Source organism: Helianthus annuus, chromosome 15, assembly GCF_002127325.2.
Source record: "Helianthus annuus cultivar XRQ/B chromosome 15, HanXRQr2.0-SUNRISE, whole genome shotgun sequence".
NCBI lineage: Eukaryota > Viridiplantae > Streptophyta > Magnoliopsida > Asterales > Asteraceae > Helianthus > Helianthus annuus.
This window is the reverse complement of record NC_035447.2, coordinates 142,335,418-142,354,351: the sequence shown is the minus strand read 5'-3', so window position 1 is coordinate 142,354,351 and position 18,934 is coordinate 142,335,418. Positions and strand designations below refer to the sequence as shown.

The 18,934-nt window shown below is 31.9% G+C and overlaps 1 protein-coding gene across 2 annotated transcripts; it reads left to right on the top strand.

Moving 5' to 3' along the window:
* The first annotated feature begins 400 nt into the window (after positions 1–400).
* On the top strand, positions 401–3,322 carry LOC110912555 (probable protein S-acyltransferase 22). Of its 2 annotated transcripts, none has more exons than XM_035983687.1 (7): positions 401–487; positions 1,171–1,503; positions 1,731–1,799; positions 2,014–2,142; positions 2,234–2,314; positions 2,653–2,834; positions 2,922–3,322. In XM_035983687.1, the coding sequence occupies exons 1-6, from the start codon at positions 458–460 to the stop codon at positions 2,665–2,667; spliced, it is 657 nt and encodes a 218-aa protein (XP_035839580.1). In that variant the 5' UTR covers positions 401–457; the 3' UTR covers positions 2,668–2,834; positions 2,922–3,322. The 2 variants fall into 2 exon arrangements, with proteins under 2 accessions (XP_035839580.1, XP_035839581.1); XM_035983688.1 differs by having other exon boundaries at positions 2,653–2,850.
* Positions 3,323–18,934: the final 15,612 nt, after the last annotated feature.

The following is an 18,934-nucleotide window of genomic DNA, read 5'->3' as shown; positions in this document are numbered from 1 at the left end:
TGAAAAAAAAAAATTTTAAAAAAAAAATTTTTTTGCATGTTTTTTTGGCTTTTTTTAATTAGTTTTCGAGTTTTCGCGTTAACTAGTGGTTTTCATTTGAACCTTCCCCTATATATATATATATATAGTGTGGGGTTCATTGGGGAACACCAAAAAAGTGGGGAACAGGGGAACACCCTTGGATTAAGTTAATCAAGGGCTGAGATTATAGATCAAATTTTTTAAGTCTAAAAAACGCGGAGGGGCATTATTGTCATTTTGAAAAGTTTCAATTAGGTCATTCACATCTCCTCCATCGTCCCTTTCCCATCTGCCTTCCTCACCGCCGCCGCCACCACCTCTCGCCGCCGTCCGTCCTTCACGTTTTCTGTTCAAATACACATGCTGTATTTAAAACCTGATCTGCACCACAGAAATCACGATCTGTATAGCCATAAAAATTACACAACGAAGGATTATGCTCTTTGTGAATGTCGCCTGTGAATCGGTGAGGTTCATTCTACAATTGATCTTGCTCGTTTTAGTTTTAATATTGATTTGAAATTACCTTATCTGGATTTTGTATTTTATAACGAATTCATCATAATTCTGATTGAATATCCATTGAGTTTTCTAGTTAATAAGCATTCATAGTTGTTTTACGTGAATTGCCAATTTGTTTTATGTAAAAACTTTTTTTAACATGTTAAATTTTGTCAAAATGAGTTTTAGTGATGCGGATTCTATATCTTACTTTGTCTTATGTAAAAACTTTTTTTTAACATGTTAAATTTTGTCAAATGAATTTTAGGTCTTGATTTTGTGTTGTGTTTAGGTCTAATTGTTTGAGATGATTTGAGTTTGAGGTAATTTCGCATCATGTGCATACGCCTGCCAAGTGTTTGATAAATTGCCTTAATGAACAGGTTTAGCAATTAAACTTTAATTAATTGTTCTTGGCTACTTGTTGGTTAAAGTGCTTCATAATTTTGTTTATATTTACTGATTCTCACATGATCGTAATACTATATATAGACCTATAGGTATGTGATCACAGACTGCATCATGTCACATGTTTTAATGCTTGTTCTACATTTGTCATGTCACATGTTTTATACGTGTTCAATAGTTAGTGTAATAGATCGTAATACTATATATAAAACTCGAGTTACTTGTTTATCTTCTTACCAGATTACATGTGCATTTGGCTTGTATATTTGGTGTGCTGGTGCTGATCCAGCAGATGCAGGGGTTTTCAAGTCCAGAAAGTATTGTAAAACCCCCAACAGCCAAACAAATGCTAGAAAAGAAGGGTCAAACCATGGTGGAGAATCGCTAACTAAAGACGCAAATGATGAGAGGTCTAAAGCCGTAAAAGCCACGTTGTCACCGTCTTGTTTAATGGTTGTTTTGTGTCTGATTCCTCGTGCTCTCACGTATCATTGTTCGAGTTTAGAAGAGGAGTCTTCTCAACACCAAACAAGTGAAGATGGCATGTTTTACTGCAGTTTGTGCGAGGTTGAGGTGCGTTTGACTTTTGAGGTCAACTATCGTTTTCTGACTTCAAACTTGATGTGATGTCTTGGAAATTTGAAATTAATTGAATTAGTACAAATAAATTTGTTATATAATGCTTGATGTTACAAGCAGGCTAGTCCTATTTTGATATTCAGAGGTCAAAACTTTGACCTGTAAAGTCAAGTCAGAAAATAAATCATAACAATTGAACATTAGGTTTGGCTTTCTTGTAGGTTTTCAAGTACAGCAAGCACTGCAGAGTATGTGACAAATGTGTCGATCGATTTGATCATCATTGCAGGGTATATCGTTGAAATAATGTGAATACTTATTTGACTTCTTGTAGTGGATCAATAACTGTGTTGGGAAGAAAAACTATAAGAAGTTCTTCACACTTATGGTCTCTGCTCTTCTCGTAGTATGGTCTAACCTGTAAGATATATTGTTGTACTGACATTTAGTTAAAATTTCAACATCTAACACAGGTTTTCTGATGTTTGACTTTGAGAAATGAAGCTTATACTACAATGGTCAACCGGGATTGTTGTATTGATAAGTTGCGCCATCGACCACAAGAGATACAAATCTGAAGTAGCTTCAAAGTTAGGAAGCAATTTCAAATTAGCTCCTTATGTTGCAGTTGTGGTTAGCATCTGATTTGAATTTAACGTTCGACACAACTCTTTTTGAATTCAAAATTGATAACCTTTGACTAAGACTAGTCAAAATCTGACAGGCAGTATGCACGATTTTGGCGATGATTGCAACGCTACCGCTTATCCAGCTCTTCTTCTTTCACCTTCTTCTCATAAAGAAGGTGATCTTAATTAATATATACCTTTTATGTGATCTTGTTTCTTTCTATTACACGTGTCAAGATAGGCGGGCCGAAACGGGTTCAGGTGGAAACAGGTTGGGGTTATAACAAAAACAACATTATTACAAATTTGTATGCTTTAAAAAGTAATATTTGAGCGCTATTTGACTTGTTCCCTTTTTCGTTCTCTTATTGGACCTGTTTTGAAGATTCATGATAAAACACAACCCAAATCAACCCATTTATAAGCAAATGGGTTGAAATGACACACTAATGTTGGAACCATTTGAGCGTCAAGCTTATATCTTGTTTTGTGGTTTTAACATTTATGGTAACAGGGAATTAGCACATAGATTATATCAGAGCATTAAGGGAGCAGGAGCAACAAGGATTTGGGGGCCCACAAAGTCCTCAAACGTCGCCAGCTAGCTCGCTCACGGGTTTCAGCAGTGTCAGTTCTTTCAATACTTTCCGCCAAGGCGCGTGGTGTACTCCTCCACGTCTGTTCGTTGAAGATCATGTCATTTTCAATAAGGGTCAAAGCATAAACTTCCCTTTTCACTGTAGCGAGTTCTGTTTGTTAATTATGTATGTATTTTGTTTACAGTATGATGTGGTCCCACCTGAGACCAGTTCAGTTAGCTCACTAGGGAAAAAGACACTTGATGACCCCATCAAGAAAAAGAATTCCACATCCGTGAAGATCAGCCCATGGACCTTAGCCCGTTTAAACGCAGAAGACGTCTCAAGAGCCGCAGCAGAGGACAACAAAAGATTGCAAAAATGAGTAAAAACATGCTTTGAAAGAGACACAATTCAGACATGTGGATGCTTTAGTTATACATGTTGTCGATGATCTTAGTTTCTAATAGTTTTACATGTAAAATAAACCAGGAGAATCGTAAATTCATATAAGAGACATGGATTCTTAAGTAATACATGTTTTACATGCCATATATCATGTTTTTACAAGTTTTGAATATTCAAAGAAACTATATCATTTCACAATGTTTATTTTGGTGATTTGCTTTTGTCACGTTTTTGGTTATGTATATTGCATTGATCAACTATTCAACTTTAATTTGCCAAATTATATATTACATTGCGGATTAAAATTCAAAATATTTAGTCAAAGTTTTGTGTGGAGTTTATGCGGGCTTAAAATATTAAAATAAATAAATTTAACATGTTAAATGAGCGTTTACGTTGATCAACTAAACTCGATTGAAAATTATTTGACTAAACATGTTAAAATAATTTTTGTACGATAAACTTTAACATGTTAAATGAGAGTTTGCGTTGATCAACTATGTGTGATTCAACTTTATTTAACCAAATTATATATTGAATTTCGGCCTAGAGTCCGAAATACTGAAATAAAGTTTTGTGTGTAGTCTATGCGGGCTCAAAATAATAAAATAAATTGATTTAACATGTAAAAAAAACGTTTGCATTGATCAGCTAAACTTGATTTGACTTTATTTGAACAAACATATTAAAATAAGTTTTGTATAATAAACTTTAACATGATGAAAGGTTGACTTGTTCTACTAGGTTCGATTTAAATTTATATGACCAAATTATATATTAAATTTTGGATAAGAGTTTAAAATACTAAAATAAAGTTTTGTATGGAGTTTATGCGGGCACAAAATATTAAAATAATTTAATTTAACATGTTAAAGAAAAGTTTGCATTGATCAACTTAACTTGATACAACTTTATTTGACCAAACGTGTTAAAATAAGTTTTGTACAATAAACTTTAACACGTTAAATGAGAGTTTGCCTTGATCTACAAGGTTCGATTTAACTTTATTTGACCAAATTATAAATTAAATTTTGGATTAGAGTTTAAAATACTAAAATAAAGTTTTGTGTAGAGTTTATGCTGGCTAAAAATATTAAAATAAATAAATCTAACATGTTAAATGTTAAATGAGCGTTTACATTGATCAACTAAACTCGATTCGAATTTATGTGACCAAACATTTTAAGATAAGTTTTGTACGATAAACTTTAACATGTTAAATGAGAGTTTAAATTGATCAACTAGGTGCGATTCAACTTTATTTAACCAAATTATATATTGAATTTCCGCGTAGAGTCCAAAATATTAAAGTAAAGTTTTGTGTGTACTTTATGCGAGCTCAAAATATTAAAATAAATTAATTTAACATGTTAAAAAAAAGTTTGCATTAATCAGCTAAACTTGATTCGACTTTATTTGACCAAACATGTTAAAATAAGTTTGTACAATAAACTTTATCATGTTAAATGAGAGTTTGCCTTGATCTACTCGGTTCGATTTAACTTTATTTGACCAAATATATTCAATTTTGGATTAGAGTATAAAATACTAAAATAAAGTTTTGTGTGGAGTTTATGCGGGCTTAAAATATTAAAATAAATAAATTTAACATGTTAAATGAGCGTTTACATTGATCAACTAAACTCGATTGGAATTTATTTGACCAAACATGTTAAAATAATTTTTGTACAATAAACTTTAACATGTTAAATGAGAGTTTGCGTTGATCAATTAGGTGCGATTCAACTTTATTTAACCAAATTATATATTGAATTTCGGCCTAGAGTTCAAAATACTTAAATAAAGTTTTGTGTGGTCTATGCGGGCTCAAAATACTAAAACAAATTAATTTAACATGTTAAAAAAATGTTTGCATTAATCAGCTAAACTTGATTTGACTTTATTTGTACAATAAACTTTAACATGATGAAAGGTTGACTTGTTCTACTAGGTTCGATTTAAATTTATTTGACCAAATTATATATTAAATTTTGGATAACAGTTTAAAATACTAAAATAAAGTTTTGTATGGAGTTTATGCGGGCTCAAAATATTAAAATAAATTAATTTAACATGTTAAAGAAAAGTTTGCATTGAGTAACTAAACTTGACATGACTTTATTTGACCAAACATGTTAAAATAAGTTTTGTACAATAAACTTTAACACGTTAAATGAGAGCTTACCTTGATCTACAAGGTTCGATATAACTTTATTTGACCTAATTATAAATAAATTTTTGATTAGAGTTTAAAATACTAAAAAAAAAGTTTTGTGTAGAGTTTTTGCTGGCTAAAAATATTAAAATAAATAAATTTAACATGTTAAATGAGCATTTACATTGATCAACTAAACTCGATTCGAATTTATTTGACCAAATATTTTAAGATAAGTTTTGTACGATAAACTTTAACATGTGCAATGAGAGTTTAAATTGATCAACTAAGTACGATTCAACTTTTTTTAACCAAATTATATATTGAATTTCGGCGTAGAGTCCAAAATTTTAAAATAAAGTTTTAAGTGTAGTTTATGCGGGCTCAAAATATTAAAATAAATTAATTTAACATGTTAAAGAAAAGTTTGCATTGATCAACTAAACTTGATTCGACTTTACTTGACTAAACATGCTAAACTAAGTTTTGTATAATAAACTTTATCATGTTAAATGAGAGTTTGCCCTTATCTACTCGGTTCGATTTAATTTTATTTGACCAAATATATTAAATTTTGGATTAGAGTATATAATACTAAAATAAAGTTTTGTGTGGAGTTTATGCGGGCTTAAAATATTAAAATAAATAAATTTAACATGTTAAATGAGCATTTACATTGATCAACTAAACTCGATTGGAATTTATTTGACCATGTTAAAATAATTTTTGTACAATAAACTTTAACATGTTAAATGAGAGTTTGCGTTGATCAATTAGGTGCGATTCAACTTTATTTAACCAAATTATATATTGAATTTCGGCCTAGAGTTCAAAATACTTAAATAAAGTTTTGTGTGTAGTCTATGCGGGCTCAAATACTAAAATAAATTAATTTAACATGTTAAAAAAATGTTTGCATTGATCGACTAAAATTGATTTGACTTTATTTGACCAAATATATTAAAATAAATTTTATACAATAAACTTTAACATGATGAAAGTTTGACTTGTTCTACTAGGTTCGATTTAAATTTATTTTATTTGACCAAATTATATATTAAATTTTGGATAAGAGTTTAAAAAACTAAAATAAAGTTATGTATGGAGTTTATGCGGGCTCAAAATATTGAAATAAATTAATTTAACATGTTAAAGAAATGTTTGCATTGATCAACTAAACTTGATACGACTTTATTTGACCAAACATGTTAAAAGAAGTTTTGTACAGTAAACTTTAACACGTTAAATGAGAGTTTGCCTTGATTTACAAGGTTCGATTTAACTTTATTTGACCAAATTATAAATTAAATATTAGATTAGAGTATAAGATACTAAAATAAAGTTTTTTGTGGAGTTTATGCGGGCTTAAAATATTAAAATAAATAAATGTAACATGTTAAATGAGCGTTTACGTTGATCAACTAAACTCGATTCGAATTTATTTGACCAAACATTTTAAGATAAGTTTTGTACGATAAACTTTAACATGTTAAATGAGAGTTTAAATTGATCAACTAGGTGCGACTCAACTTTTTTTAACCAAATTATATATTGAATTTCGGCGTAGAGTACAAAATAGTAAAATAAAGTTTTGTGTGTAGTTTATGCGGGCTCAAAATATTAAAATAAATTAATTTAACATGTTAAAAAAAGTTAGCATTGATCAACTAAACTTGATTCGACTTTATTTGACTAAACATGTTAAAATAAGTTTTGTATAATAAACTTTATCATGTTAATTGAGAGTTTGCGTTGATCTACTAGGTTCGATTTAACTTTATTTGACCAAATTAAATACTAAATTTTAGATTAGAGTATAAAATACTAAAATAATGTTTTGTGTGGAGTTTATGCGGGCTTAAAATATAAAAATAAATAAATTTAACATGTTAAATGAGCGTTTACATTGATCAACTAAACTCGATTGGAATTTATTTGACCAAACATGTTAAAATAATTTTTGTACAATAAATTTTAACATGTTAGATGAGAGTTTGCGTTGATCAATTAGGTGCGATTCAACTTTATTTAACCAAATTATATATTGAATTTCCTCGTAGAGTCCAAAATATTAAAATAAAGTTTTATTTGTAGTTTATGTGGGCTCAAAATATTAAAATAAATTAATTTAACATGTTAAAAAAAAGTTTGCATTGATCAACTAAACTTGATTAGACTTTATTTGACTAAACATGTTAAAATAAGTTTTGTACAATAAACTTTATCATGTTAAATGAGAGTTTGCCTTGATCTAATAGGTTTGATTTAACTTTATTTGACCAAATTAAATACTAAATTTAGATTAGAGTATAAAATACTAAAATAAAGTTTTCTGTGGAGTTTATGCGGGCTTAAAATATTAAAATAAATAAATTTAACATGTTAAATGAGAGTTTACATTGATCAATTAAACTCGATTGGAATTTATTTGACCAAACATGTTAATATAATTTTTGTACAATTAGGTGCGATTCAACTTTATTTAACCAAATTATATATTGAATTTCGGCCTAGAGTTCAAAATACTTAAATAAAGTTTTGTGTATAGTCTATGCGGGCTCAAAATACTAAAATAAATTAATTTAACATGTTAAAAAATGCTTGAATTAATCAACTAAAATTGATTTGACTTTATTTGACCAAAAATATTAAAATAATTTTTTACAATAAACTTTAACATGATGAAAGGTTGACTTGTTCTACTAGGTTCGATTTAAATTTATTTGACCAAATTATATATTAAATTTTGGATAAGAGTTTAAAAAACTAAAATAAAGTTATGTATGGGTTTATGCGGGCTCAAAATATTGAAATAAGTTAATTTAACATGTTAAAGAAAACTTTGCATTGATCAACTAAACTTGATACGACTTTATTTGACCAAGCATGTTAAAATAAGTTTTGTACAATAAACTTTAACACGTTAAATGAGAGTTTGCCTTGATCTACAAGGTTCGATTTAACTTTATTTGACCAAATTATAAATTAAATTTTAGATTAGAGTATAAAATACTAAAATAAAGTTTTGTGTGGAGTTTACGCGGGCTTAAAATATTAAAATAAATAAATTTAACATGTTAAATGAGCGTTTACGTTGATCATCTAAACTCGAATGAAAATTATTTGACCAAACACATCTTTATATGGCAAAATTTTGATTATTTTTTTTAAATAGTGAACGAGGTTTGGGTTCAACGGAGAACACAAAAAATATAGGGAACCAAGAAACCATTCATTTTACATGTTAACTATATTATTGAAAATTTAATTTAACATTTTAAATTGTTTTTTTTTTATTTTCAGATCTTTTGCATATAAATCCATGTGCATGTATTTTTAATAAAAAAAATCAAAAAACTAAAAAATAAAAACATACTTAAAAACACTTTAAAAAGATAACAATTTTTTTACATAAATGATTTTTTTTATTAGAATGGCTTCAACATATATCTATATGCAAAAACTTCAAAAAAATAAAAATAAAAATTTTTAAAATAGTGAACGAGGGTTGGGTTCAGTGGGAAACACAAAAAAAAAAAATAGTAAAAACCGAGAATCATTTATTTAACAGGTGAAATATATCATAAAAATATTTTTAACATGTTAAAAAATTAAAATTTTCGGATCTTTTTGCATATAAATGCGTGTAGAAGTTTTTCAAAAAAAATTCAAAAATATATTTTTTTGTCAGTTTATACAAACACTAAAAATGGAGAGTAATGATCATAATCTGTTTATACAAACACTAAAAAAATGGATTTTTGGGTCTTTATAATAAAAAAATAAAAAAATGCAGGAACAAGAATAATATAAATACACGTACAGACCTTTTTAATGAAAAAGATTCAAAAACTAAACAAATAAAAGAAATGCTTAAAAACAGTTACAACAAAGATTAAAAAATTACAAAAATATATTTTTTTGTCAGTTTATACAAACACTAAAAATGGAGAGTGATGATCATAATCTGTTTATACAAACACTAAAAAATGGATTTTTTGGGTCTTTATAATAACAAAATAAAAAAATGCAGGAACAAGAATAAAAAGATCAAGATTTAACCACAATATGTGTACATTTTCACAATAAAACTCAACCCTACATCTGCTTCCAACCTCAAACATGTTTCCGACCATGAGTCCAAACTTTCTCCTGAATCTGCAATGTAATCTGAGAAATTAAAGCAGAGTATTACATTAAACTCTAGATTCAAGAAAAAAAACGTTAGAACTTACAATCGGCATAATTCGCTGATTCGCTTCTTGCCTAAGCTTCCATCCATCCCATCTTCAGTTCATCGCTACAATTTTTTTCTTAAGAGTTTCCTAAGCACGCCAAAAACAAACGTGTTTAGGAGTACCCAAGCTAAGTATCCTCACATGGTGGGTTTTTTCTATTTGTTTTTGAGTCCATTTGTTAATAGTCATTTTCAGGTAAGGTAATTGGTTAATATCTGGAAACCAAACCGATCCTAGTTTTAAAACAGAATAATTGAATCGCCTTCAACCGACGCCAAGCGATTTAAAAAATCCTTCAACTGAAGTTGAAGTTGCTGGTTATGGCTTAAAACTATCACACACGCACACCTAGTATGTATAGATTTTTTAATCAAATTCCGGTTTCTAACTCAGTTTGTTGAAAACATATGACTGGACTGTATGCGTAATGCATATCTTTGTAAGACACTATAAGGCAGGTTTAAAGATTACTTCAGTAGTATACTATCTGATATTTCCCATTTCGAGCCAGGCATTGGTCAAGTTAACTATGAAGATATTCTAAGTTAAGGCATTAACTTGGACCATATGAAGATCCATATTTTTGTTTTGATATATAAAGATGGAAAAGGACATAGGCCCAACCAGATAATTCGATAAGGGCATTGCTTAACTATCAAAGATAGTCTCAGTTAAGGCATTAACTTCATGAAGATCCATATTTTTGTTTTGATATATAAAGATGAAAAAGGACATAGTCCCAGTCAGAGAATTCGATACGTACAAAGGAAACTAAGATTGATCGGGGACAACTAGTTACTTAATCATGGATGTAATTTTTATGTGATCCTTTTTATATACTTTCTTAGATTAATAACTTCATTTCGCAGCTGGATTGTAGTTAGATATAGAGTTTTCTACTCGAACAAAAGCTACAAAAATCGCCTAGGATTTAAGCATTCCTCACTACTCCAATTAGCAAGTGGCTGCTAAATTATGCACTTTGGAATAAAAAATTTACAATATCTTTTAAGTAACTGAAGAACTGGTATACTGGGCCTAGATACTTAGAAAGATAATATCAAAATTTCAATTCCTACATGTTTACATGATCTACAAATCACTATGCTCTTTACTTAGACGGTTCTCTTCTCATTTGGACCAATTATTAGAATGATTGTTCATTAGAGTTTATCAACATAAATAAATGAAAACACCAATAAAACCTACTTGTCAATTTATCTTCTATATTAGCTTTATCCTCAGTCAAGCTCCCTTCTGCATCAGAATCAGATACTTTGATCTCTTCTGAAGATCAGGTTCTGTGTGTGTGTGTGTGTGTGTTCATACACTAAAACAAACACAAATTCAACCTCAACTTCAAAAACAAAAAGTATACAGTACGTATAACCTACAAACCCTAAATCTAACCACAACACCTCCTCTAGTCACTATTTCCCCAAATTTTGAACGATTGGCTAACAGTTTTGTAACCCTAGGTGATATCAATGTGTGAAACTACGATTACATCACACATATACATCAATTACGGATCATATCATGAAATTGAAAGATAAAATAACGAAATTAACATGTAAACAACGGATCTATAATGAGATAAAGGTAATAGAATATGCTAACTGTCGTGGCGTTCAACGAGTTTGGCGAGATAGATGAAGTTTCCGCGATCTGCAGAAGCCGCCATGGATGCTGATCTTCCAGCTCAATTGCTACATAGTGTGAGAATCGATGAGCGATGGGGGTGGTGGTGGTGGTGAGAATTGATGACAGTTGTAGTTGAAGACGACGCCGGAGAAGGAGCAGTCAAGAGGAAATGGAGCGGAGAGATTTTGGAGAATACATTGTAGATTATACTTGGACAAAAATACCCCTGTTCCCCAGTTCCCCACTTTTTTGTTGTTCCCCAATGAACCCTCCCCTATATATATATATATAGGCAAAAGATCAAATACAAATAATCTTAACATACTAAACATACAAATTGAAGGAAAACCCAAAAAGACAAGGTGGCATTTTTGTAATTACCACCAACTATCAAAGTTACAACCAAAAATACCTAAAAAAACACAATTTTTTTTAACATTTTTTATTAAAAAATCGCTACATTTCGTTAGCAAAAAAAAAAAAAAATTTTTTTTGGCTGCTACTAAAAGTAGCGATTTTTTAATAAAAAATGTTAAAAAAATAAAATAAAATAATTTGTGTGTTTTTTTTATTTTTTTTAGATTTTTTTAGGTTTTTTGGGGGGTTTAGTTTTTAGCATTTTAGCTTGGGTGGGGGGGGGGTTAGGTTTTTTTTAGGTTTTTGGGGGTGGGGGGTGGGGGTTAGGTTTTTTTTTTAGGTTTTTGGGGGGTGGGGGGGGGTTAGGTTTTTTTAGGTTTTTGGGGGGTGGGGGGGGGTTAGGTTTTTTTTAGGTTTTTGGGGGGTGGGGGAGGGGGGAGGGTTTAGGTTTTTTTTGGGGGTGGGGGGAGTGGTTAGGTTTTTTTAGGTATATTTGTAGAGTAACTTTGATAGTTATTGATAATTACAAAAATGTCACATTGTCTTTTTGAGTTTTCCTTCAATTTGTATGTTTAGTATTTTAAGATTATTTGTACAAGAACTTTACCCTATATATATATATATATATATATATATATATATATATATATATATATATATATAGGACAAAGATCCGTTAGGAACCACCCTTTATTGCGAGAACCGCGAGAACCAATGTGAACACATGGCAAATTTGTAATTAAGTGACACTTAATAAAAAAACACGCTCTCCTTATTTTCCATCCCCTGTTCACGACATCTTTCACAATCTAGGGTTTCATCAGAGATTTCACAACCTAGGGTTTCATCAGAGATCTTGCATCCATCGACTACGGCGACGGCGATCTTACAGCGGCGACTGATATCACGGCGGCACATACACATTTTACGGAGGACTCACCTGGGATACTGATTACGGCGTTGGGGATAATGATTCCGGCTACACATGGCTTCGCCTGACTCATCTCGTGTTGGAGTTGAACCTAACGCATCTGATGATCATCAATCAACAACTTCTGCATATTATCCACATCCCGATGATGGTTTTGGCAGCCCATCTGATGTCAATGTCAATCCCATTTCAGTCGTCGGTCCGTCTGATGTCCATCCCTTACCTGCCGTTAATCCAACTGTAAGTCTCAATCCTATTCGCAATCCTGTGTTTACAAGAGTTGCAAGTCATTGGTTTGAAATACATACGCTTTGATTCCATGTCTACATTAGGCAACGTAGGCTCTGGGAATGCTAATTTACGTGTTGACACCACATCGACTGATAACACCACATCGACTGGTACAACACCTACAAGCACAGAACATCAACACTTACAATTCATTCGATTTGAAACTAAAGGTATTTCATACCCATTTTATGTAAATTGTGACTCGTTCAATGATATACTCCTTTGCAGCATGTTCACAATTGTTTTATGATGTAAAATATGATTACTCAATATTATATGCACATGTGCATTGTGTCAATTGCATCATGTTTTATGGTTACTCAATATTATATGCACATATATTATATGCACATGTGCATTGTGTAAATTGCATCATGTTTTATGTTGTACATTATGGTTACTCAATATTATATGCACATATATTATCTCCACTTTGGGGTTTCGGTAGTTCACAAGCACCAATTCATGGTCTTCTCACTCGGCTGAGAGGCATTCACGGCGGTTCACGGCGGCGGAGAGCCGTACTCGGTGGTTTTCATGGCATATAGATAGTCGTGTTCATGTACTTCATGGCGGTTGCAGTCGGCATGATGTTTACAGTGGCATATGGCGTCTTCGTGTCGATCCTCGTATTTCCGATGAACCTCCTCATATATTGTCTGAATATCATCATCATACAACATCTGATGCCGACTTTGGTGGTCCATCTGCTGTCAATCCCGTTGATAGTCACAGAATTATGTCTAAAACTGTTGAAAGTCGACATACCCTTCATGGGTTTGAAATTCAGATTCTTGACTCTATGTCTACATCACTTTGACTGGTACAGCACCTACAAATACAGATCATCAAGAGTTGCAATTCATTCGATTTGTGAGTAAAGGTATTATGTTGACTGTAAACGCTGTTTATACTTTTGTAAATGATATTGTATTAAATGATGTGCACATGTGCATTATATTGACTGTAAATGATGTTGTATTAAATTATATGCACATGTGCATCATGTTGATTGTAAATGATATTGTATTAACTTATATGCACATGTGCAATATGTTGAAAATTATACCATGTCGTTGATGTATGGATTATGTTTATGTAACAGGTGCCTTATGGATGACTATCCAATTATGTACAGAATGACATTAAACAAATGGGTATTGGGTGGCGGACAACTACAAAAAAATGGAAGAACAAGCCGACAACCGGGGAGGCATGGGTGGATTTTATGGATCTTATTGCGTGCTGAGAAACACCACGGTGAAGACGGGTCAAGATGGGTGGGGTTGGCACTGATGTTGATGCTGAATTCCCTACTCTAAATATAACGTTTAATCACTAGGAGGACATTGTGATGATGTACAACACTTATTATACAACAACTTGATTTTCCACATGCAACTACTTATATATTGATTATCACTTGTTTTTTGTTTACATTCATTGTTTATACTTATTGTTTATCTACTTAACGGTGTAATATTCATTGTTTTATTCATGTCCATTTAACATAAATTACCAATATGTCCACTATTTCAACACATGCACATGTGCATTACCCAACGCATGCATTTTCAACTTTGAAACCGTAGCATCTAAACTTGTCGATTCACTGTTTCTAATGTCATTATGTTTTAAGTGAATGTACTCCATTTTCAATCCACCTATTATACATTGCAACATATACATTATGTACATGTGCATTGCCACCATATACTATGTCAAACAACATTAAAAAATTACTACCTTTACGTTATGCACATGTGCATTGCCAACATAATTTATGCCACACATTATATCACATCAATATGTGCCTGGGCATTTCCAACATCTATTATACCAGACACCATACAACATTGTAAACTACATATCCTATACCAAACACCATCATGAATTACCGCTATGCATCATAATATATAAATATGCACATGTGCATAGGCAACACAATCATTTACGTCACAATATTACACACTTGTGTATTTCTAACATATACTATACCAACCACCATATAACAGTTGAAAACGTTGTAAACTGAATATAATCATCCGGTAACACGTCATATATCACCACTATGCATACTAATTCACCTTATGCACATGTGCATTTCCAACATATACTATACCATATTACATTAAGTTATGGAATTAACGATCACATAGTTGTCATCGTCGAATAAACAAATCACATAGTTGTCATCGTCGAATAAACATATGTAAATTATCGTTAAAAGAAAATAACTAACATGTAAACCATCATACAAAAAACAACCATAATTTTCAATATAACATCGTTCTATCCAACTTTCTTTCATTAGTGTTTTCCACTATCGTGTCGCCCTTATCATCCATCACATAAGATCCATCACATCGTGCATTCGTCTACTTGTCCTATTCCTTGTATTTCTTTATCCTTCCGTAACTGCATGTGACATCAAAGAACATCGTTCAACAGAAAGTAACAATTGGATGCACATGTGCATATATTACCAACTGCATCATCGACTAATAACCAGCCTTTTTGGGCTTTTCACTTAACACTTTTGTATTCACCTTCCTTATCATCTGGCAGTTTTGTTGCCCCTTCATCATTCGATCTCAACAAAAGTGTTATTTTCTTCGCTTTTTTCCATTTTTTTTTGCCTACAATAATAATTGAAACATAATATAATCAAACATGCAATTTCAATTAGTATGTGCATTAAACAACCTTTTTCATCACTGTAACGATATGAATTTGTGCATCTATATGCACATGTGCATCACATATTCTTATAATGATGCTTAAAATCAATCCATATGTAAAGTTTAATGTTATGTGCTCAAATTCAATATGCACATATGCATCAATTTAAACAACAACATCAACAAAATCTAATTACACAGATCATATACATGTATATTAAACAAAGCTGCTCATGTATGCTATGCACATGTGAATAACATGAAACAATAACACCATCATATCCTAATTACACAAAATCACAATAACATCATCATATCCTAATTACACAAAACCACGTATCTTACACAAAACTTCACAAGTTCACTATGCACATGTGCATTACCTAAAACAACACCAGCATTTTCTAATTACCCAAAATCATATACACGTATCCTAAACAAATCTGCTCAAACTCACTATGCACATGAATGATATAATTAACCTTATTTGGTTCACATATACATACTAGGTCGGCTATGGCACTGTATAAGATTTGTGCGATAACATAGCAAGCACAGTTAACAGATCAACGAGATGAATCACATTCATATAAATCATTAATGGAAATTAAAATTACTGATAAAAAACGGATACCTAAAGAACAATATATATATATATCTACTGGTAATAATCAGATCCTTACCGAGTGTTACTGATAAAAAAAAGATACTTAAAGCGTTGCACTTTGCCCTATTTTTTATCCAAAGAAACCCAAGCGTGTTAACTTCCTCCTTCTGACGTGTCAGATTCTTTGCTTCCTATTAAAAACATCATTCATGTTGCATATAAATAATAGCATAATCTGAATGATTGAGAGCATAACCTGTTTCCATTTTTTAGATCCGCAGTAGCGCTGATGCAGATACACAAAATCCTTCAGATCTAGCACGGATATTGATCACAACTTACACCATTCAACGGCAAAATCCCATAGACTTTGAGCCAATCTGCATGAAACAAAAAGTTGGCTCGCTGTTTCGTCCCCGTCATGGCAGATATTGCAATCAAGGGCTGGAATTTGGACATTTCTTCTACTATGATTCATTGTTGTTGGTAGTCTATCCAAAACAAGCCTCCAAACCAATAAATTTATTTTTAGCGGCACCCACCTGTTCCAAAAGAACCCGAAACCATCATTTGGAAACGACTTTTCTTCAATTATCTTCCTGATGTTACGAACTGTAAATAACCCTGAGGATTCCGGAGACCACATCCATCTGTTTGGACCCACCTCAAAAGAGACCGCATTCGCTGCATAGGTTAAGTCCGACAACTCAGCCAGTTCAGACGGGTTAAGTTGCAGCCTAGACCATTGGAGATGCAGCGTTAGGTTGCCGTTTTCTACCCCATCCGCTCTTGTAGACACGCTGATTGCGGCGTTCCAGCGCATATAAAAGTGTGTACCTGCTGCACAATGACTGGTCAACCAACCATACTTCCTTCCAGAATGTTACTTAACTTTCTGAACCCGCTTAAACAACGACATTAGATCCACCCCCAAACCTACAAAATCGTTGGAAATATTGGCAATTTGTTTCCACGTTCCAGGCGCGGTCGATTTAACTGGAATAGCCTTATTAACCTATTCTAGCAAATTATGCACATGTGCATAATTATACGCATTTTCATCAATATGACTGGCCCTTTTAAACTAATATGGCAAAATATGCATATGTGCATAACTATGCACATGTGCATAACTATGCACATGTGCATAATGACCTTATCAACAGTTTTGCTTCATTAAAAAAACCCTAACCCGTAACAAATCAAATTTCGTATTACCACCAATCATATTTAACATTAATCAGTAACAAAATTACATACAAAAAAAGCACGTAACTACCACATTACAGATTGTGCTATCACACAACAATCGCCCCTAATCCCTCAAAAATTATATACATCACACCATTTTCACTAATGCATATAAGAAACGAAGATTAAGCCTTGTATTCACCTATAAAAGATCTGAATCGGTGATTAATGCAAAACAAAGTGTATAAACTTACAAATTCACGGAACGGTGTAATGACGCTGGATATTCCAACAATAACTAGGTTATGGCAGTTCATTGGACGTTTGTTCTTCAAATTCTCCCTAATTATGCCACAATCTTCAATGATTCTGTTCTTTTTTGCCCTAATTTCGCATATATAATGAATATATGATCGATGACTCTTTTATTTGTGCCCTAATTTCGAATATACTACGAATAAAGGATGAATGGTAAGATCGAGATGACGAATTTTGGAGAATCTGGAGTGACGGATGTGAACTGAGATGACGAATTTTGAAGTCCAGGAGTATCAGGCGTTGGTATTTAGGAGGAGGCTCTTAATGTCAGATGTGGGTGTTTAGGAGGAGACATTCAATTTCAATTTTGTTATGTATTTACAGTATTGCCCCCTGTTCACATTGGTTCTCGCGGTTCTCACAATAAAGGTGGTTCTCGCATGAACCCTACCCTATATATATATATATATATATATATATATATATATGGTAAGATTTATGCGAGAACCACCTTTATTGCGAGAACCGGGAGAACCAATCTGAACACAACCTAAAATAGCTAAAAAAACATAAAAAAAAACCTAACCCCACACCCCCCCAAAAAAAAAAAAAAACCTAAACCCCCTCACCCCCAAGCTAAATACTAAAAACTAAAACCCCAAAAAAACTAACCCCCCCACCCTCCCTCTCCCCCCCCCTCCAAAAAAAAAAACCTAAATCCCCCTCCCCCACCCCCCAAAAACCTAACCCTCCCCCCCCCTCTCAAGCTAAAACGCTAAAAACTAAACAAAAAAAAAACCTAAAAAAATAAAAAAAATCTAAAAAAATAAAAAAAAATCTAAATTTTTTTAAGTTAAAATCGCTACTTTTAGTAGACAAATTTTTTTTTAATTAAAATTTTTCTTTTGACTACTAAAAGTAGCGATTTTTTTATAAAAAAATATTTAAAAAAAATTGTGTATTTTTTAGCTATTTTTGGTTGTGTTCACATTGGTTCTCACGGTTCTCGCAATAAAGGGTGGTTCCTAACGGATCTTTGTCCTGTATATATATATATATATATATATATATAAACCGGATCAGAAGAAAACGCTCAAAAATGTGAGAACGGTGAGAACGCATCCTAGCCCAACACGTGTCACGCGACATAAAGAAGGGCAGAGGGGCTTTTTTGTCCTTTTATCTTCTGCTTTTCCAATTCCGTTTTTCCCAATATTTTTTTATTTTTGGGGTTTAAGATTTTTGGCGTTAACCAAATTCAATAATTAATGGTGTTTAATGGTTTCATTGTATTAACATTTTAGCGTTTATGGCGTTTTTCAAATCGTATGCCATTGGAACCCCAGGGTGTCAGGAAATCTATCTGAATGACGTTTTTTCAATGCGTTTTAAACAAGATGGCCAATTGTTCTATTATTTTTATATACATTTTGCCGTTTGTGGTATCTTGGTGTTTT

Coding starts and splice junctions, on each gene's coding strand:
- LOC110912555 (XM_035983687.1), top strand. CDS start 458: ATGCTCTTTGTGAATGTCGCCTGTGAATCG. Junction 1,800..2,013: donor GATTTGATCATCATTGCAGG/GTATATCGTTGA, acceptor TGAGAAATGAAG/CTTATACTACAATGGTCAAC. Junction 2,143..2,233: donor CTCCTTATGTTGCAGTTGTG/GTTAGCATCTGA, acceptor AAAATCTGACAG/GCAGTATGCACGATTTTGGC.